The 21,810-nt window shown below is 40.7% G+C and overlaps 1 protein-coding gene across 1 annotated transcript; it reads left to right on the forward strand.

The window, feature by feature from the left end:
• Positions 1–4,508: 4,508 nt before the first annotated feature.
• On the forward strand, positions 4,509–21,683 carry LOC311002563 (integrin beta-3-like; the record flags this gene model as incomplete). The annotated part of the gene is made up of 15 exons (XM_083993963.1): positions 4,509–4,581; positions 5,388–5,473; positions 6,307–6,505; positions 8,018–8,270; positions 9,485–9,647; positions 9,785–9,946; positions 10,085–10,180; positions 10,979–11,068; positions 11,701–11,835; positions 12,787–13,231; positions 17,479–17,701; positions 17,796–17,896; positions 17,998–18,117; positions 20,283–20,449; positions 21,114–21,683. The coding sequence occupies 15 exons, from the start codon at positions 4,509–4,511 to the stop codon at positions 21,180–21,182; spliced, it is 2,382 nt and encodes a 793-aa protein (XP_083850089.1). The 3' UTR covers positions 21,183–21,683.
• Between the last annotated feature and the right edge of the window lie 127 nt (positions 21,684–21,810).

Consider the following 21,810-nt stretch of genomic DNA (forward strand, 5'->3'; position numbering starts at 1 on the left):
TTGTGCAACTGCCGAGGGAAGTGTCTAAAAGGAGAGCAGGGAAAGGCAAATGTGAAGCAACAGAAAGAGATGGAGAATTGTGCAATAAGAGGCTGACTGGATGGAGAAATGAGGAGGAACAGCCGATGAGGATGGGTAAAGGCAAGAGGAAGAGAGACAATGAAAAAGACAGAGGTACAAACAGAAATTTGCTTCACTTTGCTGCACTATTGTTTCATTATACAAATATATCTCTCTATTATTGGGTTTCCTCAAAATGTAAAGTTGAAGCTGTGTACTTTCACATATTCTGAGCATCTTTGCAATCGACAAGCTCAAGTAAGTGCGACTGCCCTGGACTGGTCCTCACTGTCTCCGTTGGCGACTGTGTTTCTTCTGCCTCACTGTTTACATCTGGCGCGCCCCAAGGATTTGCTCCGCTCGCCAGTCCTGTTCACATCTCAGTGCCATGCCAACAGCATGGCTGTTGGCTCTGTAGCTGTAACTTTCAGTACAATGAAACAGTGCCAGCAAGATGCAAATAGAACAAAATCGTCGAGAACTAAATGTTCCAAAACATCCCTCAATTCCTTAAATCTTCATTGTCACTGGATTCTCCAAAACATCCTCAGGCAGGTTCAGCTTCTATGTAGTGTCAAAACATCAGTACAGATCACCTTGAAGGATTTTAGCTTTAACATTAAACAAGATAGTCTGTATGTCTAAAATACGTAGACAAGTGTTCCCTTGAAGCCTGTAAACAATCTGAAATATGTGTATTCCCTAGCAGCCTCAAACACCAGTCAACCATCCAGGATTCAGTATCATAATCATGCTTAGCCAAGGCCAAAAGTCTGACAGATTGAATATTAAGCTTAGAAGATGTGAAAGAGTGTCATCCTCAGACATGCAAATACATGACTCTCTAGACTACTTCTTGCAACAACATGACATCTTGTGGATAGAAAAGGTACAACATCAGACAGCGACACAGCAGCCATGCAGGGTGATGGTGGGGAGCTCAGAACTAGATAAGACTAAGGTTGATCATTAAATGAACAATTTCTTTTTCTTTTTTTTTTTTTTACTTTTCTAGTCAGTACTATATTAGAACAGTCTCAAAGGAAAAATGTCTGAAAAAAAAAAACTTTGGTTAAATTAGTAGGCTATTACTGTACCAGTATGTCAGCAGCCAACTATCAAAACTATTAAACTCAGTATTCCTTCCTTGTTTATTGGTATTAATCCCTTTGGGGATTAATAAAGTCATTCGTATTCGTAAATGAGGGTAAAACCTCAATGTCCTTTCGAGAATAAATAAAGGTTTGAATGAATGAATGAAATATAGTTTTATTAATAAAACGGTTTCTATTTTTGATGTGGGACACTGTGTTCATCCACAGTGGCCTCATATCTTGTTTTCACACAGTTTATCAGGTCACGCGCCCACAGCTATTGGGGTTTTAAAAAAATCCTCTCCAGCTGAGGCTAAACTAATTAAGGTGAGACACTTCAGGCAAAAACATTGTTTTTTCATGAACTTATCAATTTTGAGATTTTGCGTTATTTTGCTTCCTGGTCTTCTTTCAGAATAGTGGATAAAAATGGTAGAAAATCCACATTAAGGTGGTTATTTTACTTCATTTGTCTTCTTTTGTGCCTGTTGTCTGACCCATGTTATGTCAGGTGTCATTGTAAAGCTCTCTCTCTCCTGCACAATGATATGGCGGGAAAAAAAATCGGAAAAGTATGATTGACAATAAAGATTTATGGAATTTTAGGCTACAATACAAATTTTTAAAGGCCATTTTCACAAAATGAGTTTTTCCTTATAGCTACTCTGAGCTAAAAATCTCAGCTTCAGTTGCACCTACAGACACTTTCTGCCTATTCTGAAGGTTTTTACAGAGGGGATTGTTGATATATTCACAATCTGATTTATACAGCATTTTATTCCTAAAAACTTTAGGACTGGTGATAGTATTTTCTCATAAACTTGACTATGTCAACAAAACAAAAAAATAAAATAAAAAAGAATTTTGAAAGTATCAGATTTGTGTTCTGGAAATGTATGCAAATGAGTGCATATTTTGTATGATCTCATTTACATATTAAGACATACAGTTTGACAAAACTTGTTAATCGAAAACATGTAAATGTCTTAAATGTAAAGAAGAATAAATTTGGGAAATTTCATGGTTAGTTAGTTTTTTTTTACCCAATTCACCCAATTAGTTCTCTAGTCTAGCCATTGTCGCCACTAAAATGTAGACCTATGTTAAATACATGCACAATGGGTGTAAAGAAAAATGTCATATGATACCAGCAGTTTATGGATACCGTATGACATGTGGTATGCAAAAATGTTCAGGTGGAAAATACACTACAGACACAAGAAGGATTTTGACAGGAAGTGTTTGAATGCCAACAGGATGTACAGGAAGTAGCCTATGGAAGGAGACTTTACGAGGCCCAAACAGTGAGTCACTAGTTCTCAAAGAGTGACTCAGTTAAAACAAAGTTAAACCATATGGTTACATTATATTATACGTTATATGCTTCATTTTATTACGAGGCTTGTGTCATTGGGTAGCTGTGCTAGCTAGCGAGCCATTTAGCTAACTAGGCTGCCGTTGAGCTAATGTTTGGAATGTTACCAAAATCCTTCTAGATTAGATATGAGAACGTCTCTGATGTTACCTTAGCAACAGAGGGAGTAATGGCTCTAGACAATGACACTAGAAAGCATATTTAGCTTTCTAGTATGATTTGAAGTGCATCCATCCAGACTGATCTAACGTTATTGGTCAACAGAGGGAGTCAGAGAGGAGCTGGGTCTGGTCTATGGTCTGGAGTGAGGAGGACGTTTCATACTGCAGCGTGGCGCCTGTGGCAAACTCACCTGAGAAGAAGATGCTGTTCAAGGAAGGTGATGGATTTTTTGCACCAGAAAGTCAACCTCGGGAGAAAATGCAGCAAAAAGCACAGTCTGTTAGTAGCTGGTCAGTCTGATTGTATCTGCATTATGATTGATTTGATTGGTTGATTTTTACCTGCGTTCTTATTGGATGATTTGCAGCACTTTGTAGGCCTAGTTTTTAGCCACAGGTGGACTTTTGGTCTATAGCTGCATTCCGATTGGTTTAAATATCCTAATATTATTATTATTTTTGGCTATTATCATGTAGGCTACAGGCCAGCAGCAACTTTTATTCTCATAACTGGAGGAATTCAGAAGGACATGGGCGAACTATGACAAATCCATAGAAATGTTAAATATTTGACAATTTTCAGGCCAAGTTTCATTTTTTATTGTAACTCTCATTTCAGTAATTAAAACGCATTTGCCCACGTGCACTCAGCAGCTACACTAGACCTACCACCTACCACAGGAGTGCAGCTGTGTTGGTGACACCTGTCCTTACAGATTATGTCCATTAGTGGGCAGTGTATATTCAAACAAAACTAATAGAAACTTGATAACAGTGAACTCTTAATTTAGTACTGTTTACTGAAAGTCGGGCCTTTGAATTCAGTCATTACAATAACCTGCAAGTTTTCAGTGCATGAGTAGGCTAGCCTTTTTTTTAATTAATTAAAAATAAAAAATAAACTTGAATAAAATGTGTCTGTTTCTATGGCGTGCAAATATTATCCACAGATAGGCTACTATATCCAATGATTTATGCAGTACAAACTTTTTGACACGCAGCAGGCCAAACAGCAGCGCTGCACAGTCATTTCACGTCTGATGCCCAAGACCTGCAAACCCCCCAGAATAAGGGCGCACTCACACTAGGCAATCGTACCGTGCCCAAGCACGTTTGCCCCCTAAAGTCCGGATTCTATTGCTGGTGTGAGTGCAAGCGTTCCGTGCCTGAGCACGGTACACTTCCCTGGCCCGGCACGGTTGGGAGAGGTGTGCTTGGGCACGGTACGCTTGGCCAGGAATGCGCACACATAATACGCTGCGGGCTCGTTCTCCACCACGTGTCTGCAACCGCATGTAAACAACAGTCACTTAACGATTACGTCGCGCCGTAAACATTGCTAGTTAACGTCGCTTTGATTAAACTTCAAGATAACCATGACAACCGGTCAACGCGCCGTTCTTTGTGCAGTCAGAGCGCATCCGCCGTGTTGGTATGTCAACGTGATGACGTATGTGTCGGAGGCAACCGTGCTTGAGCATGCTTGGGTTCGAGGCAGTGTGAGTGCGGGCCAGCGGGGGACAGGGGAGGGGGGGCATTCGGGCTTCAGCACGGTACGGATCAACTGGCCCTAGTGTGAGTGCGCCCTAAGACGCAGATCAGATGCTGGCATGCTGCATTCACTCCGCCCACTGTATTTCATAGTATGGTAATTAGAGGTATGGATGTGGAGTTGGGGAGGTGGGTCTAAAACATTTGACTCTATTTGGAGTTGTGTCGATTGCAGATTTAAGTTTTTTTTTTTCTTCTTGTTTTGTCCCGCTTGTACTCGCCCTGGAGCCCGTTGGCAGGCTCTTTGCTTCCAGAGCCTGCACCAGGATGGGAGCTCTCCCGGCGCAGCGGCTACTATGGATGTGTGCTCTGATCATTACTGGGATAGCACAAGTTTGTGGTAAGTTGTAATTGCTCTACTGTTTCCATGCTTTTTGCTCCTGTGTAGCTGGCTTTTCATAATAAGACACACAATGCATTCTTTTGCGGTTTGTAGGCAATTTTTCAACCCTGCAAATACTTTAATAATGATGTTTTCAAAGTGCATGATCTAGTACACAGGTCCAGATGAAGCTGCTTTGCTTGTTTTCAATAGTTGTCTAAAAAGGGAAATTTGGAAAATTGGCACAGTGAGAAAATGCACAATGTAAAAAAAAAAAAAAAAAAATAGAAAGAAAAAAGAACTTCATTACAAGGAAATGTCTTGCATTTGAAACTTTCCTCTGTTAGATAGAGTACTCACTGTTGCTGGCCTAGATGGAGCTAGTTGTAACTACTTCATATGTACAGTCAGGTAGCTCAGTGATTATCAATCTATACAGTAGATTGGGCCCCACCTTAAATTTGATGAAGTTCTTTAGATGACTGATGTGGCAGAAGCAATAGAAGAAACAAATAGCTTTTACAGAAATGTTGGACATTTTTATTTTGTTACTAATTTTTTCTTTGGGTTCTTAATTTGAAAAATCATTGTATAAGTAAAACGCACAGTATTTCCCTCTGAAATATAATAAGAGTAGAAGTATTTAGTATAGTGCTCAAGTAAATGTTACATTGCACAACCATATATCCACTGAAAACTGGATTTCATTCTTCTTTCTATTTCGTTAAAATACTGTAAGTAAACACAGTTACAAGAGAATTAGCAATTGGAAATGAATAAGATCACTTTGGTTTTGGAAAAATGTGTTTCTCTTTTGGTTCCAGCTTCAAATGTCTGCACTTCCAGAGGAGCCAGCACATGCAAGCAGTGTCTGGCTGTGCACCCGAGCTGTGCGTGGTGCCTGCAGGAGGTGGGTTTCTGTTCCACTTCATTTCATGTAGGCAATGAGCTTTCTGCTGGTGCAGGGTGGTACAGACCTCCACACCAGCCATGTAATCTCTGTGAGAAGAATACAGGTGATTTTATTTCACTGGTTTGTTGAGAATGATGAAATAAGTTCTGGTGAAGGTCAAAGGAGCACATTCATAATGTCTATTAAATGTCAGATCCTCCCATTACGCCATGTACTTGTAGTTTCCTGGCGCTAATGCCACGGTGACCGTCATCCTGTGACTGCATCATACTTTCTGGTTCAAAGTTTAATTTGTGTCGACTGTCGACTCCTCCTTCCATTCAAGAGCAACATTTTCTCAGCCCGACATGCTCAGCCTGAGTACTCTACTTCTTTACATTCAGGATCATGGGTTGAAATATTTGAGGATGTTCAGATACAGGTTGACAGCTCCTTCATGTCAGTGTTCAGAGAGTTCATGTGTCTGTCTGATTAGCTCTGTCTGCTCAATGTGTGAGTCCTTTGTTAAGGTTGTTGATTTGATTCCCATGTTGACAGAGATCACACCCGGTGGCACTCGCAACATTTCTTAGAGGAAATATTCTAGTTAATTTTGATATAAGTTGGAATTTGTCTTCAAGTCCAGAGTTGGTTGAAGATGCCTGAGTGTTTCTTCATTCCAGGAGACTGTGTAACAACAGCAACATATTGTCCTTCCGTTTCTGCATTGTATCATCCCTTTCCAAACAAATCCAATATTCTTTCTCAACACAGCTTTACTACAGATGGGAAATCCAAAAATAAGCTGCTTGAACCTTTTATCCAAAAGCATGACTGTGTTTTTCTGTCAGGACTTTGGCCATGGGGTTGCCAGTTCTTCCCGTTGTGACCTGAAGGCCAACTTGCAGGCAGCAGGCTGTGCGTCGCTGGAGTCTCCCACCAGCAAACTGCAGGTTCTTGAGGACCGGCCCCTCAGCAACAAAGCAGCCGGAGCCACACAAGACGTCACTCAGATCAAGCCCCAGAAACTCCAGATCACCCTCAGGCCAGGTCAGCCTCTCAATTTAGTAATACATTATTAACAGCAATGCAGTTGTAGACATACAGAAGTGCAGAGGAGTCCTCTGTTTCATCTGCATTGTTTATCACCATGGCTTTGTGTTTCATGCCGAAGAAGACAATAAAGAAACACTTATAGTTGCTGTGCAGCGATGGGTCGGGTCCTATTTTTTGGCAAATTCTGAGCAACCAACAGGAGAATAGCGAGACAAGCCAGTTGACCTTGTAACATTCACTTTGCATCAGTTGAGGATTGAACCCGCAACATCTGGAACCAAAGACCATTGTCTATCGCACTGAGCTAATTGACAAGTGGCAGTTCAACATTGGCTTCACAAACTGAGTAAGCCATTTACTGTCGTGCAGGCAGATTTGACACCACTGTAAAAATAGGTAAAATTCTGATATGTATTTGTCAAACATCTACTGTGATTCTAAGATTTTGTACATTTGTTTCACAAAGAGCATCTGGTGTTTTAGCCAACTCCCTTGTTGGGTCTTGAACCCACATCCTCCAACACCAAGAAGCAGCTCCTAACTCACTGAGCTAATTATCTGGAGACTGGGAGTGGGACCTGCTGTGTGTCTCCTCACATAGACTCAGGGAGTCACAAGCCAGGCAGCTGTTGTCAAGGCAGATTTTAAAAATGTCACAAATTCTAATATCTAAACAAAAATCTGATAATACATAAATTCTATCTAGACAGCATGGAAATGTTGGTGATTTGTTTTTAACTCTAAGTGTTTTGCTTCACAAGAGAAAATGTGATGTTTAAAATACCACTCTCACATTGACTGCAGTTGTTCCCATGAGAGCAGAATTCAAAATGTTCTAGAAAATTCAGTTTTTGAGATAAAAATTCTGATATTTGCCAAACTTCATCAACCATGACTCCAAAATGTGCTCAATTTTTTCATGAAGATTGAAAATGTATTTATCAGGAATTTGATGGTATATGTTTACAGTACTGTTTACAGTCAAACCTTTTCATGCACTGTAGGCTCAATTTTTGATAAATCAAAAATCCGAGAAACGAGTTTTGTTGAGGACAGTCTGGAGATGCTCTATAGCAAGTTTGGAGACAGTTGAGCAAAAATTGTGGGAGGAGATACATTTTAAAAGTTTTACAGTTATTGAAAAAAACAGTGATGGACTCCATAATTTGTAATGAGTTTAAGTGGACAAAAGTTTCAGCAGTATCTGGGCTACATTGTGGTGAAGTTTCAAAACTGTAGCATCTACTGTTGGTTTGGTAGGAATTTTTAAAGTTTTTAAATTTAAACGTTTATTGTGGGCATGTCTTTGGAATTGAGTGAATCTGGCATGGGACTGGACCTTTGTGCAAAGTTTGGTGATTTTTCAGCCATGGGAAGTATGACTTCCTCAGAAGAAGAAGAAGAAGAAGAAGAAGAAGAAGAAGAAGAAGAAGAAGAAGAAGAAGAAGAAGAAGAAGAAGAAGCTAATAATGTAAATAAATAAATATTTCTTTCATATGTTTCCAGATGATGCGAAGCGCTTCACAGTGAAGGTGCGTCAGGTGGAGGACTACCCTGTGGACCTCTACTACCTGATGGACCTCTCCTACTCCATGAATGACGACCTGTTCCGCCTGAGGACGCTGGGTAAAGGCCTGGCTGAGGCCATGAACCGGACCACCAGCAACCTCCGCATGGGCTTTGGGGCATTTGTGGACAAACCGCTCTCGCCTTACATGTACATCTCCCCCAAAGAGGCTGTGATGAACCCCTGCTACAGGTAAATCTCCCTGCTATTATTAATGCAGTTTATACTGAACTTGATGTGCAGATCTGAACTGCTGAACTTACATATATTTATATTCCTTCTAAATGACTTAGGTCTGCTCATATTTAATCCGATGCAAGTGCAAATGAGAACCATCTGAGTCTGTTGCTAATTTGTTTTTATTTGTAGAGACTTTAGTGCAAGTTTTAAATAAAAGCAAACAAGTATATTTCCTAAAATGGCAAACTATTTCTAAAAACTGGACGTGCATAATGAGAACGAGAACATCAAGATCAGCGTTAACCTGTTCCCTTGTACAGTAGTTACACATGTATCTTGACTGAATCCAGACTTCTTTGTAATGGAAAGATTTTCATGGCTGCATTTTTTTTTTACATTCCTAATACATTCCCACTGGTGTTGATTTCAGTGGTTGTTTATGTCTGCATGTGGAAGGAGCTTCATTATGACTCAGATGATGTCATTGTAGTGACACCTTTAAACACAGCGTTGCTCAGTTAAAATGGAGGGAAGCTCAGCATCACAGCACTTGTTAAAGGATTACAGTGGCTCCCTGAAGTGCTTGATCAGCTGCTCTGAATCAACCGCTGGTGATCTAACAGTGTCCCAATGCAAGCTGCTGACCCCCCCACTCTCTCCTGTGGGTGACTCTGTGGTGCAGTTGATGGTTTAAGGTCCCCTGGGGTCAGTTACTCTCTCCCTTACACAGTCTGCCTATTTCCAGCCCCCAAGAATGTTTGGTTAAAAGATAAGACAAGTGGAGAAATTGGGTCTAGCAGTGAACATAACAGTGAGAAAGAGGGGCTCAGTGTTGGAGTAAAAGAGGATCAGGAGAAACAACTTTTAATACTGTGTTTTTAACTGTTTTTGAAGTGTTTAGCTACATGTAGTTGTAGTCATGCTAGTGGCATAGCAAGGTTTGGCAATGTAAGTTCACCAGTTTAGTCCAAAATATCTCAGCAGCTATTGGGTGTACACATATTTTGGAGGTTTTATTCGTTCTCCCCACAGTATGTCCATATACAGTTTCCTAAATGAAACAGGAAATTTCCCTGTTTCTACACCAGTTTACCTCCTCAAATCATCCACATAATGAGATACATACAATTGGATGGCTTTTGACAGAGAGGTCAGAAATGTCTTATAGGCTAAACAGATGATCAGCTGATGAATGACTGATTGAGTGATCTCTGTTTGATTGACAGCATCAACACCACCTGCCTGCCCCAGTTTGGCTACAAACATGTCCTGTCTCTGACGGAGGAGGTGGGCCGCTTCACAGAGGAAGTGAAGAAGCAGATGGTGTCCAGGAACCGAGATGCCCCAGAGGGAGGCTTTGATGCCATCATCCAGGCTGCTGTCTGCAAGGTGGAGAGCCAGGCTGCATGTGCATATACACACTCACACATGTTACTCTGATCCTGTTTTACATTCTACAAGATGAAAAGTTACATTTTCAAAAACCTCCAAAATCCTCCTTTTTCATGTGGCTTGAATGGAACCAGGAGCAGATTGGCTGGCGGCCTGGTGCTTCCCATCTCCTGATCTTCACCTCGGATGCAAAGACTCATGTGGCTCTGGATGGTCGTCTGGCAGGAATTGTGCAGCCCAATGATGGGCAGTGCCACCTCAACTCTGACAATATGTACAGCATGTCTACCACCATGGTTAGTATTAGTGTACTGGCTGACTGAGAAGAGAGACAGAAGCAGAGAGAATGAAATAGTTTACACATTCAGGTCTGTAGACGTATGCAAAAGAAGTTTTTATGTGGACATAATGCTAACCTCTCTTTGTCCCTATAGGATTACCCATCCCTTGCTCTGATCACAGAAAAGATGTCAGAGAACAATATCAACCTCATCTTTGCTGTCACCAACCCTGTGGTTGCTCTGTACCAGGTCAGGAACTTAGACGTTTAACGTGTAGCCTTTTTTTCTGTTAAAGTCCAATTCAAGAGCAGCAAACACTGAATGTGCAGTGACCAACTGCGAAGCAAGAATGCACAAATGAATGTTTTTAAACTGAACCTGAGAAGATGTGTAATCATCCCATCTTGAACAGACTGCAACGTTTAGCTAACATTTCTCCAAACCTCACAGTTTTTCTGTTGTTTTTTTGCTGCAGTTCTTGGATCCTGCATTGGAAGAATGGGAATTCAGAATTAATCACTGTTAGGCACTATTCATACAGAGCAACATACAAACTCAGTTTTTTTTCCCCACAAAATGACTTTTAGGTTCAACTACAGTATTGTCCACTGTCTCACTTCTTCATTTTTAGGGTGTGACATTTTTTAATTCTTCGATCAACTTCCTTTTTTTGTACATGTTTGTTTCTTGTCATTAACTGGCCAATGAAGAAAAATTATTTATTTATTAAAACTAATAATTTTGTAAATTACTGTGTAATGCTATAACACGTCATCTCATCTGTTACATACAGTATGTGGTAAAACATCTCATTCTCAGACTTTTATTTTATCATTGGCAATACATGCTTTATGTTATGCTATATATACCATAATAATATGTATTTGTGTAATTAGTTGTCTTGTGACATGTTTTATATTCAATATATATGTTTATGTGACTATTTTACAATATTAGACGTATTAATCATTTCTGTGACTGTGTAGGTTGATAAACATACACAACAACAGCAACTTCAGTGTGTGTGTCTGTTTCTCTGTCTTGTAGAACTACAGTGAGCTGATTCCTGGCACCACAGTAGGAACATTGTCCAACGACTCAGGCAATGTTATTCAGCTCATTCAGAAGGCCTATGCTGTAAGTGTAACACACTCAAACACACACCCTAGGTTAGACAGCGTTTGAGGGGATGACATGTATTTGTTGACACACACCCTGTCTGAGTCATACGTACAGTTGAGCCAGAGTCTCAGTAGAAATTCCACAGTTGCTGAAACATGAAGCTGACCAAATGTAGGCGACTCCTGGCTGTGTTTCACTGTTTTTGTTTTATATAGTATTATCATGCAGAAAATATTCAGCATCTTAGGAGCTGAAATTGATTTTATCATCAGTCCTGGCTGGAATTTTGGTGTTTTCACAGGTGTTCATACAGTCATGTCTTTACACCCAAATAAACACTGTGTATACTGTCTTGGCACACATGTAATTACAGAAGGAAACTGAAAATGCTGTGTATAGAAATGAGGAAATCATTATAATCATTACAATGTAGGCTAATTATTATAATTTACTTGTAGTGATGACTTAGGTTAAGTCTTCTATGACAGAAAAATTGAAGTAAATTACTTGTTTTGTAAGTAAGGTAATTTCCTAATTTTCAATTTGAAACTGAAAAGTCTTGAGTTTGGCACTGAGATGTAATCCTGTATCCTCATCCTTCTATGTGTATGTGTTTTTTTGCTCGTTTCTTTTGTTGGTGCTGCTAGAAAATTCGTTCCAGGGTGGAGCTGGAGCTCCAAGGCGTCCCAGAGGAGCTGTCCCTGTCCTTTAACGCCACCTGTCTGAATGCAGAGGTCATCCCTGGCCTCAAGTCCTGCTCTGGGCTCAAAGTAGGAGACACAGTGAGTTCTGTTTTCTGTTTATGGAAATATGTTGTTCTGGGATTTAGAAAATGTCCTTAAATTAATTTTAAGGACAGAAAAGGCTGAATGGGTGACTGTATTTACCCAGTATAGTAACACATGTATTGTTGTAACAGCTCTCATGCCAGCTGCTTCATATCTGTCCTGTCTGGGGATTAAAAATATCAAGGAACAAGGGGCCACAATCATGTCCAGATTCTAAAAACAACATCTTACTTAGTTCCATGTAATATTTTTCCTTGTCTCTGCCATATCTTTCCATTTCCCTTCTTGCTGTTATCAACATGTTCTTCATGTGGGTTTTTCCCCTTTTTCACATGATGGAAAGAAGTGGATGGACACTGTCTCTGAACTCATCTTGGTTTTCATGTCTTTCCATACGTCTTCTGTCATCTCCAGTTAGAACAAATTGTTTGCTTAAAGAGTTCTTTGTCCGTCCCTCTATTGCATTTTTTCTTTATCACAGCCTCTTTGGCCCGTTGCCTTGTTCTCTCCTCACTCCAGGTGACATTTTTTGGCCTCCACACATTTCTTTCTCTCTGCTTCAGCTCCTTTCCATATATGGCTGTTTCACCAGATGTAGTAACTGCCCTCTTTTGGACATTTACCAGATTTGGATGCAATGTTGAATTAACAATTACTTTGACTAAATACATATGGAAGCATTCCCCATGTCACATCTTTGTACTGTATCTGCCAACAGCGATATACTGTAGTAATGTCATGTTGTGCAGTACAGTCATGCTGAAAATTCAAATGAGCCATTAAAGTAAAGTGCTTTTACATGTTGGGTAATCTACTCCAGGGTGATAAAAAGTCATGATCAGTGTGTCTCAGTATGTTTCTGTGTGTGTTTGCACACTTGCATTGAATACAAATACATCCAAACATTGCCATGGTTTGTAACTCCAGTCCCCTCCTCCTCCCCAGGTCTCTTTCAGTGTGGAGGCCAGGGCTCGTGGTTGCCCCAAACAGAAGAAGAAGACCTTCATCATTAAGCCTGTGGGCTTCAGGGACTCCCTCTCCGTCACCGTCACCTTTGAGTGCGACTGCAAGTGCCAGGCTAAAGCCCAGCCCGACAGCCCCAAGTGTCACCACGGCCACGGCACCTACGAGTGCGGCATCTGCCAGTGCCATCCCGGTCGCTTGGGGCCACACTGTGAGTGTGCGGAGGGTGATTACAACCCCACAGAGCAGGACCGCTGCAGTGGCCCCGCCGGCTCCGGAGGGCCACACTCTGCCATCTGCAGCGGCCGCGGGGACTGTGTGTGTGGCCAGTGTGTGTGCCACAGCAGTGACTTTGGCAAAGTCTGGGGCAAGCTGTGCGAGTGTGATGACTTCAACTGCCTGCGCTACAAGGGCGAACTCTGCTCAGGTAAGATCTTACAAAACCAAATAGAGGTTAAATGGATAGTAGCATTTTTTTAAGTGGGGTTGTATGATCCTTCAAAGTGCAGGAAAAACGCAGTTTTTATTTGGAGCTAACCAACTCACGTATCCCTCCGCCCAGGGATAGCGCCCGCCGATCAGCAGTTGGTTAGGTCCAAATAAAAACTGTGTTTTTCCTGCACTTTGAGGGGCTGGAAAAAATTATATTATAGCGAACAATGGAACTGTGTATTTTTTTTTTCAGGTAAAACCTCTTTTAGGCTGTGAAAATAGGCCGTTTCTTTGGGTCTGTTCACAACACTGTATGTTGTAAATCTCTGAGCAGGGCTATGGGCTGGCGTTGCTAACGGGAGGAGTGCAGAGAGTCTTCTACTGCAATTAAAGTACTTAGGGGCTATTTGTAGATCATACAACCCCACTTTAAAAAAAAATGCTACTAACCCTTTAATATTTGTTGTGATAAATTAAGTTACTTGAACAGGACTGAGACAGTGATTATCCATTTAATTTATCCATTATTTTCTTAATAAATGGATCATTTTCTTTTGTGTAAGAAATGTCAGAAAGCAGTCTTTTGTCAAAAGTTGCAGTCCATCAGTCAACAAGCCCATTAAAGCAGATATCACTGGCACGGCCGTTTCGGCTAATGCTGCGTTCAAGGCAGGCTTTTGAAACCGTAAGTTACAGCTTCAAGTCACAACTACGACTTGGTAGCGTTCCAGGTAACCCGTAGCTCGTGTTTTTACCGTCCTGTTGTCTGTGAAAGTTCCCTATAACGGCCACTCGTAACTTCCGACCCGTGAACTCGTACCAGATCGAACTGGTATGACTTCACAGGAAGGAAAAACACAAAGTACGAGTTTCCTTGAACGCACCATGAGTTAGCAGCCCCCGCCCTTGTCAGGCATCAATTGGTCCTCGTGCTACGTCACCACATTCACGCGCATCCCTTGGCTGCACACACAGCCCTTCATGCCGTTCTCTCTCCTCATTGGATAACACTTGTATCCCACAAGGAAAATTTTCTCCTCGGGTTACAGCAGAGCAGAGTGACGGAGAGACTCGTGTTTAGGCTGAAATACTTCATGTAAGTGATTGCTGACGGAAAATAGGACTATTTAGGACTTATATTAACAAAAACATTCCACTGATATCTGCTTTAACCACTGTGGCTCTGCTGCAGCTTTACTGGTGACATGTAAATGAATTTATGAAGCAAACTTGGGGAACTTTCTCTTGTTGCGACCACTCAGACCCTCCATGTTGTATAAAATTGTACATTGAACGGACAAAACAATGAATTATACATAACTGAGACTTAGCAGATTTGGGGAGTTTGCTCTTCCAATATAAAAATTGATTTAAGATACAAATTTTGCATGCTAGCTGTTTCCTCCCATTATAAATCTAAGCTATCCACAGTTTAGCTGTTAGTGGACGGAAACAAGAGGGAGATCATCCCCCATTTAGAAAAAACAAAAAACAAAGTCTAGCCAATGTTTCACAAATGTTAAATTGTATTATTTTCACATTTTACAAATGACAAAACATGAGTACAACTGAAAAGTGAAGGGGGTTCAACTGGCCCATTGACCCATGATAAAGATTGTGTGTGAGTGTCAGAGAATCTGAATACCCTTTCAGCCGGGGGCTGGCATCCCCCTCACCACACTGACTTGCCACCCACCTCATCTGGGAAGAATTACATACAATAACAACACTCCCCTCTGTCCGGGACATGGGCTCCTCTCACAATAAACACAAAGTGTGATGTGTGCACTGTGTACACGTAAGCCCAGGTTGTATGTTCGTGTCAGCCAAGTAAAGCTTTTGTACCACAGAGTTCAACAACATTCGTGCACAAAGAAGAGCTTTTTCAAGTCAGACAGTAGCTCTGGACGGCCAGAAGGGACTCTTGAGTTTCTTTGTTGTGGTTGAGACTTTTAAACAGAGGGAATGAGTTTGTGTTTGGTAACTGTTAAGAGCTTCAACTCCAAACCTCAGTGTGTCATCAAGTCAACACACATGATGCTAGCCCAAGGCTTTGTTATTGAGATCTTATGAGTAACCTTTCGGTCTGGGATTAGTTGTGTAAAGTGGGCATTACACTTTTTCTGATAACAGTTCATTTTCTGTCACTCCTGAAGAAGTTATACACACATTACATCCCTGCAAGAAATCCCACCAACAACTGAGATGTATAGTTTCTAAGATTTTTTCATGTTAGGAGGTAGCCTATCTTTCTGACGGCTAAACCATTACCACCTCTAATTTATCTTTAAAATCAAATGAACAAAATGAACAATAGCCTGACCCTGTAATTTAGGCTGTTTATCTGGTGTGACTATAATGTTAGCGGTGGACTATGTTTGAATCAGAGCATGGCCACGTACTGTATAGCACAAACACTGAAATAGCTTAGCATAAAGCCTGGAAGCAAGGGCAAACAGCTATCTGGCCTCTGTCCAAATATCACAAACACACCTGCCAACATTTCTTAATCTGACTTGTTAACACATTTTTCTCCTTTGTTTTATCTACGTACAAAACAACAACTTTGAAAATAGTAACTTAGCTGTTTCCCATTTATTGCCACCTCTATTTTTATGCTAGCTAAGCTAATCACATCCTGACTCACACCAGCCCTATAAGGGACAGGAAAGAGTATAAGAAGAGAGTATAAATTCAACTGTCCAAATAGATATGGAGGGATTAAATTATCAGAGAAAGACATGAGACGAAAAGGAGTTACAGGCCTCTATCAGGTTATTCAGGGAATATCTCTTTGTTATGTAATAACAGATAGTAGACACAAATAATGAGATTACTCTGGGAATATTTTTAATTGAGCATTGTTAAGTGAACAATACAAAGTTTTGATACAGAATGTCTTTCTGCTTTCATGGCATCGTCAGATCTCATATATCATTCACTCACCCCTCCTGCTGCCCTCACAAAGCAATGTTTTGCTCTATTCCCCAAAGCCCATATATTAACATGAAAATACCTTTCTGCTTACTCATTGGCTGGTGTGGTGTAATAAGGCTAAAAATAAACCCATGTTTGGGCAGAAAGGGCCCCAGTGGGAGAGTGCTGGAAACGTTCTGTGTGTAGAACATGGTCTGCTGTTGTCTTGAAATACCTTATTCAGTGCATGGACTATTCTTCTTCCCCCCCACAGAATGATGTAATTAAAAGTCAGCGGTCGTGTGGTCAAGTGGTAATGACAGTTTGTTCATGGCTCTTCTTTTATCCATGTCAGACCGTACCATGCAGCTTCCTGTCTCATTGTTTATCTGGGCATTGTTTGGCAGCAGCAGGCCACAATGTTTTTCTGCAATGTCACTGTTTTATTGCCATGCACACTATTTTACACATATGGATGCATGGAGTAAATGTGCACACATACTCACACATGAACTGAATCATGCAGCCAAAAATAAAAGCCAATGAAATAGGTTTTAGGTGTCTGGGCAGGAATATGACTTACCACTTCTGCTTTCCCATGTTCAAGGTCAGAATTCAAGACTTTACAAAGCCACTGAAAAAATTACATTTATAACATTTTGAGTAGATGTAAATACACTGTTTTTGATGACAACATGGCACTGAGCAATATGGACTGTAACCATGGAACCCTCAAATGACAGTAAAACATGATGTTGCAACCAGAAAATACAGCAGGAATATGACAAAGGTTTTAGTCATTTACTCCCTTAACAAACCACAGAGAAGCTGACCACACAAACATTGTTGAAACACCCAACTTTGTTTTTGATACACTGGAGTTTCCAAAATGACAAAACACACTGCACAACAATTGTATTTACACTCATGGCAACCAATTGTTCCTCTCTCCTATAACAGCTAACATCACACACCCTGTTGTTCACATAGACTTCCACTTGATCACATTGTCTTCCACTCCTTTTCTGTTAATTAGACTCCTCTTTTTCTATATACGAATTAGAAGTAAATTGGAAGTAAATGGTGCGATGTGGATGTTAATGTTTTTGGGGCTGATTCAGCTACACAGGCATTTTGGTGGGTTCATTACCAAATAATCATGATTTGCAAAAAGGTTCAAAACTGAATTTATAAATTCACATCAACATCCCATGGTCAGTCAATTAAGTCTAATAGTGAACATAATTAACGCAAATGTTAAGGTCTGTATTAAACTTTTTATGGTTGTATGTTTCATTTTTATTCTTCTCCCTTCTCTCCTTCCAGGCCATGGTGTGTGTAACTGTGGCTTCTGCCAGTGTGCACCAGACTGGCAGGGTGAGAACTGCAACTGCTCCAGACGGACTGACACCTGTATGTCCAGCCTGGGTCTGCTGTGCAGCGGCAGGGGCCAGTGTGTGTGTGGGGCCTGCGAGTGCACCCAGCCCGGTGCATACGGGGCCACGTGCGACAAGTGTCCCACCTGCCCTGACGCCTGCACTATGAAGAAGTCAGTCTGCATACATTTGAGCTTGCACTAAGAATGTATATATCCAGAAACCTGCTTGAAATGAAGGGATGACCTCTTGTTTTTCCTCTTGAAGGGAGTGTGTGGAGTGTAAGCACTTCAAGAGGGGCAAGCTGTTTGACGACAACACCTGCTCTCGAATCTGCAAGGATGAGATCGAGCTTGTAGATGAAATAGGTGAGATATGCTCATATCATTTATTACTGCAGTACAGGTGCTCATAAGACCACAAACAATTAAAAAGACACTGAGAAACTGATCTTGTTTTATTAATGCAGTGCTCCATGACACAAATGCTGTGAACTGCACTTACAAGGACGAGGATGACTGCGTAGAGCGTTTCCAATATTATGAAGACGCCAGTGGCAAGTCCATCTTGTATGTCGTCAAAGAGCCAGGTAAGAGAGATTCACCCCATATAAACAACTTCACTCACAAACACACATTCAAAGCTGCTTCAATTCATATTTTAGATTTTTAATAAAGGATAAAATTACTACATCTAATGTGTGTCACCCAACTCTGCAGTTGCAATCAGCTTTAGTGTTAAAGCAAATGAATGCTTCACTGTTGTATTGTTTTACTTTACATATGTCAATAAAACTTCAAGGGCAGTAACTTCTAACTATGGTCAATATGAGGAAGACTGACTAAAAATAATATTTACAACCACAACTGCATCAGCAAGCTACAGTATATTCATTATACCACATTTCCTCACCTTGTCAATTCAGTGTGTTTTTCGACGCGTATGTTCAAGTTGTCACTCCCCTGCTGCATGCCCTTCATCTGCTTGTTAAGTGGCCGAACAGAAAGCGTGTGCGGCGATAAAACAGCCTTTAACGACCACCAGTGCCCGCAGAGAAAGTCTGTCCCTGGGTCTGCCTTTAATGAATGCGTGTGTTTAATTTAGGCGCAACTGGGAAGCAGAGAAGCACACCAACATTTGCCTTGAACACAGCGCACCCCGTTGTGTCAAAGAGGGTCATAAAAAGCTGCCCAGCTTCTTCAAGAACCCGCTGACGCTACACATCCTCCAGAGGAGAGCGGAGAGAGAGAGAGACAGAGAGAGAGAGAAAGAGAGGAAACTAAGTAAGCAAAAGAAAGGGACCGAAACTGTTTTTAAAAGGAAAGGGTAGAATGAAGGTGTATTATAAGGGGAGAGGAGAGGAGAGGAGAGGAGAGGAGAGGAGGATTAGAGGAAAATTACACCAGTCAAAGATGAAGAATCATATTTTTAATTTAGAACTTGACAGGTGATGCAGAAAAAAGATATTGTATAAGCTAACATGGTGGCAGCTCTAAGGATCAAAGGGTCAGTTGAAAACAGGAAATACAAGACAGTTAGAATAAGTAGAGAGGAAGAGGAGCAAAGCTTTGATGTGGCTATAAAAGTTCACCCTGGTTTCCCCCATAGGTTCACCAAAGCTGCTGTCCACATACATACGTGCAAACAGAGAGTGCTGGAAGCCACTTCAAACCAGTACGACCAGCAGAGAAAACAAAAAGAATCTCTTGTTAAAATCATCACAATTTTTACGAGTTCTGTGGACCTAAATGATGCTGACTGAGAAAGTACGTTTTCAGAAGACGATCTGTAGCCTCAACTTTTCTTCTTTTCCCCTCACAGAGCTGGCTTAATGCTCCCTTGTATGTTTTTTTTTTTTTTAACAAAACCACGCTTTTCTAAAAACATATGTTGAGAATCAATTAAGCCTGGAAACTACAGGCCAAAACAAACCAGTGAACTAATGAGAGCGTTGAAATGATGACTTCCCCTCTTTGTGAAACTCTCCAACTTGTGAACAACTATATAAACTAGCAGCTGCAGATATAAAATGAATAAAAAAGCACGATTCAGCAGGGCATGTCCTATTACACCCATTGGGTTTAATCAGAGACATATTTGCTGGTTAATTTGGTTAATTAGATTTTCCAGAACAGCTAATGACTGGAAAAGTGACTGAGGAGAACACAACAAGTGATGTGTTATTTCACTCTTGTGTAGCGAGTTCTTCATGTTAATGCCTCTTTGAAAGAGAGTACTGTCAGTCATCTGTTGTACAGCCTTCTTGAAAACTGTGCAAATCAGATTCCTGTTGAGTTTTGCCAAACCTCAATGAGGGATGGGAGATTTGTGGCCTGGCTGAGCAAGGTTACTATTTTCCACTTGGACCCATCCTCCTCTCTGCTCTTTGGTATTTTAAAGCTGTATTACTTTCTGTTCCTTGTTATGCAGCCCTTGTTGTTTTGTATTTAACAGATTGTAAATCATGACAGAAGGAACCATACCACTTTGTTCAATGCCTTACGCCTGCCAGTGGGGCAGGTGCCAATATTAAAATTCTCTGTATTTCAGCACTACACTCCTGTATCACAAAAGCAGTAGTATTCAGCAGAACAGTAAATAACAGCAAAATGATCATCCATGTGTGTGAGTGAAGGACAAGACAGGGAGGAAACAGTTTCATGAAATCAGACTTCCTCTGACCCCGGCTTCTAGCTTATCTACTTGTGTGCTTCTCTGTAGCTCATTGCTTTATCTTGTCCTTCTTCCATCCAGACTGCCCCAAAGGTCCAGACATTTTGGTGGTGCTTCTGTCAGTGGCAGGAGCCATCTTGTTCCTCGGCCTGGCCACTCTGCTTATCTGGAAATTACTGGTCACCATCCATGACAGACGGGAGTTTGCCAAATTTGAGGAAGAACGTGCTCGGGCCAAGTGGGACACGGTTAGTGAATGTAGTTCGAAGCAACACGTGCATGAAAGTACTCTGAGATAGCGTCTATTGTGGTGTTTTCTTCAATACCAACTCAAGACTGAAATCAAATAATATTTTAAAATGTTCCACTTCAGCGAGCGCTTGGTGCCTGAAAATCCTCATTTGGACTCTTTTTCAAACATTTTTTTCTGGCACACAGACATGCCTGCACACATTAAAACTCACACACTCATAAGGCCACACACACAGTGTCTTGCTCTCGTTTTCTGAAGATGTTTTTTATTATTTCTGTGGCATGCTGTTACTCCCAGCAGAACAAAAGGCAGCCAACGGAAGGGCTGGGTTTAAATTAGCTAACGCTAATTAGGCTTTACTGGTAATAGGCCTCTTTGTGGCCTCAAAAACACACCCAAATCCCATAGGCTGGAAACCACAAAGATTCACAGTAGTTTTAAGATGCTCACTGAGAAACAGGATTAAGAGCATAACAGTTCAAGGTCATACTGTATGTGACTAAAATACAAGGTAAGATGGATAATGTGTCCTTTGGCAATGACATGCAGTTGAGTTATTTGAAATTTTTACTTTAATTTTCTATCATCTCTAGTATCTATTATTTTGGGAAATGCAATATTTCAAACTAAATGTGTCTTAATATGTGTTTGATGAACAGGGACACAACCCTCTCTACAAAGGAGCCACCTCTACCTTCACGAACATCACATACAAAGGAAAAGACTAATGCTACTGAACAATGATGAGGAGTAAAGAATGAAATAATGGACTCTGTGGGAAGACACCGAATCATGTGCAGGCCTCTACTGTCACAGGACAATAAATAATAATTATTTGTGTTTGTAAATATGTAGAAATGATTCTGAGGACACGTTTTTTTTTTATCAGGGATTTGTCATAAACATCCATTTAAGGTATTGTTTTGTGTGATTGACTGAGAACTGTTTTGTTGTGTAGGCCCAGATAAAGGTTTAGTTCACCCACACTTTTATCTTTGCCAATGTATCCAGCCATGTATATTGTTTTTATTTTGTATGCCTATTAATACAATACATAGAGGTAAATGGAACTTAATTTGCATAAAGCATCCAAAATGACACAAACATTTTAGACTTATTCATGCTGGAAAACACACAGGCCTTGTCAGTATTGATGGTCTTTGTTATTTTTTACCTTTAGTGGAAAATTGTGTCAAAAGAGAAACTATTGGCAGCCAGATTTGTGGATTAACTAATGTTTCCTTGGCAAATAAAACCAAAACTATCCTCATGACTGAATACTTCTGAGCTAAAGAGCAAAAAATCTATTTTTAAAAAGTGATGTGTTTGGACTAATGTGGAGGAACTATATCGCAG

This window comes from Trachurus trachurus, assembly GCF_905171665.1.
Source record: "Trachurus trachurus genome assembly, chromosome: 19".
Classification (NCBI taxonomy): Eukaryota; Metazoa; Chordata; class Actinopteri; order Carangiformes; family Carangidae; genus Trachurus; species Trachurus trachurus.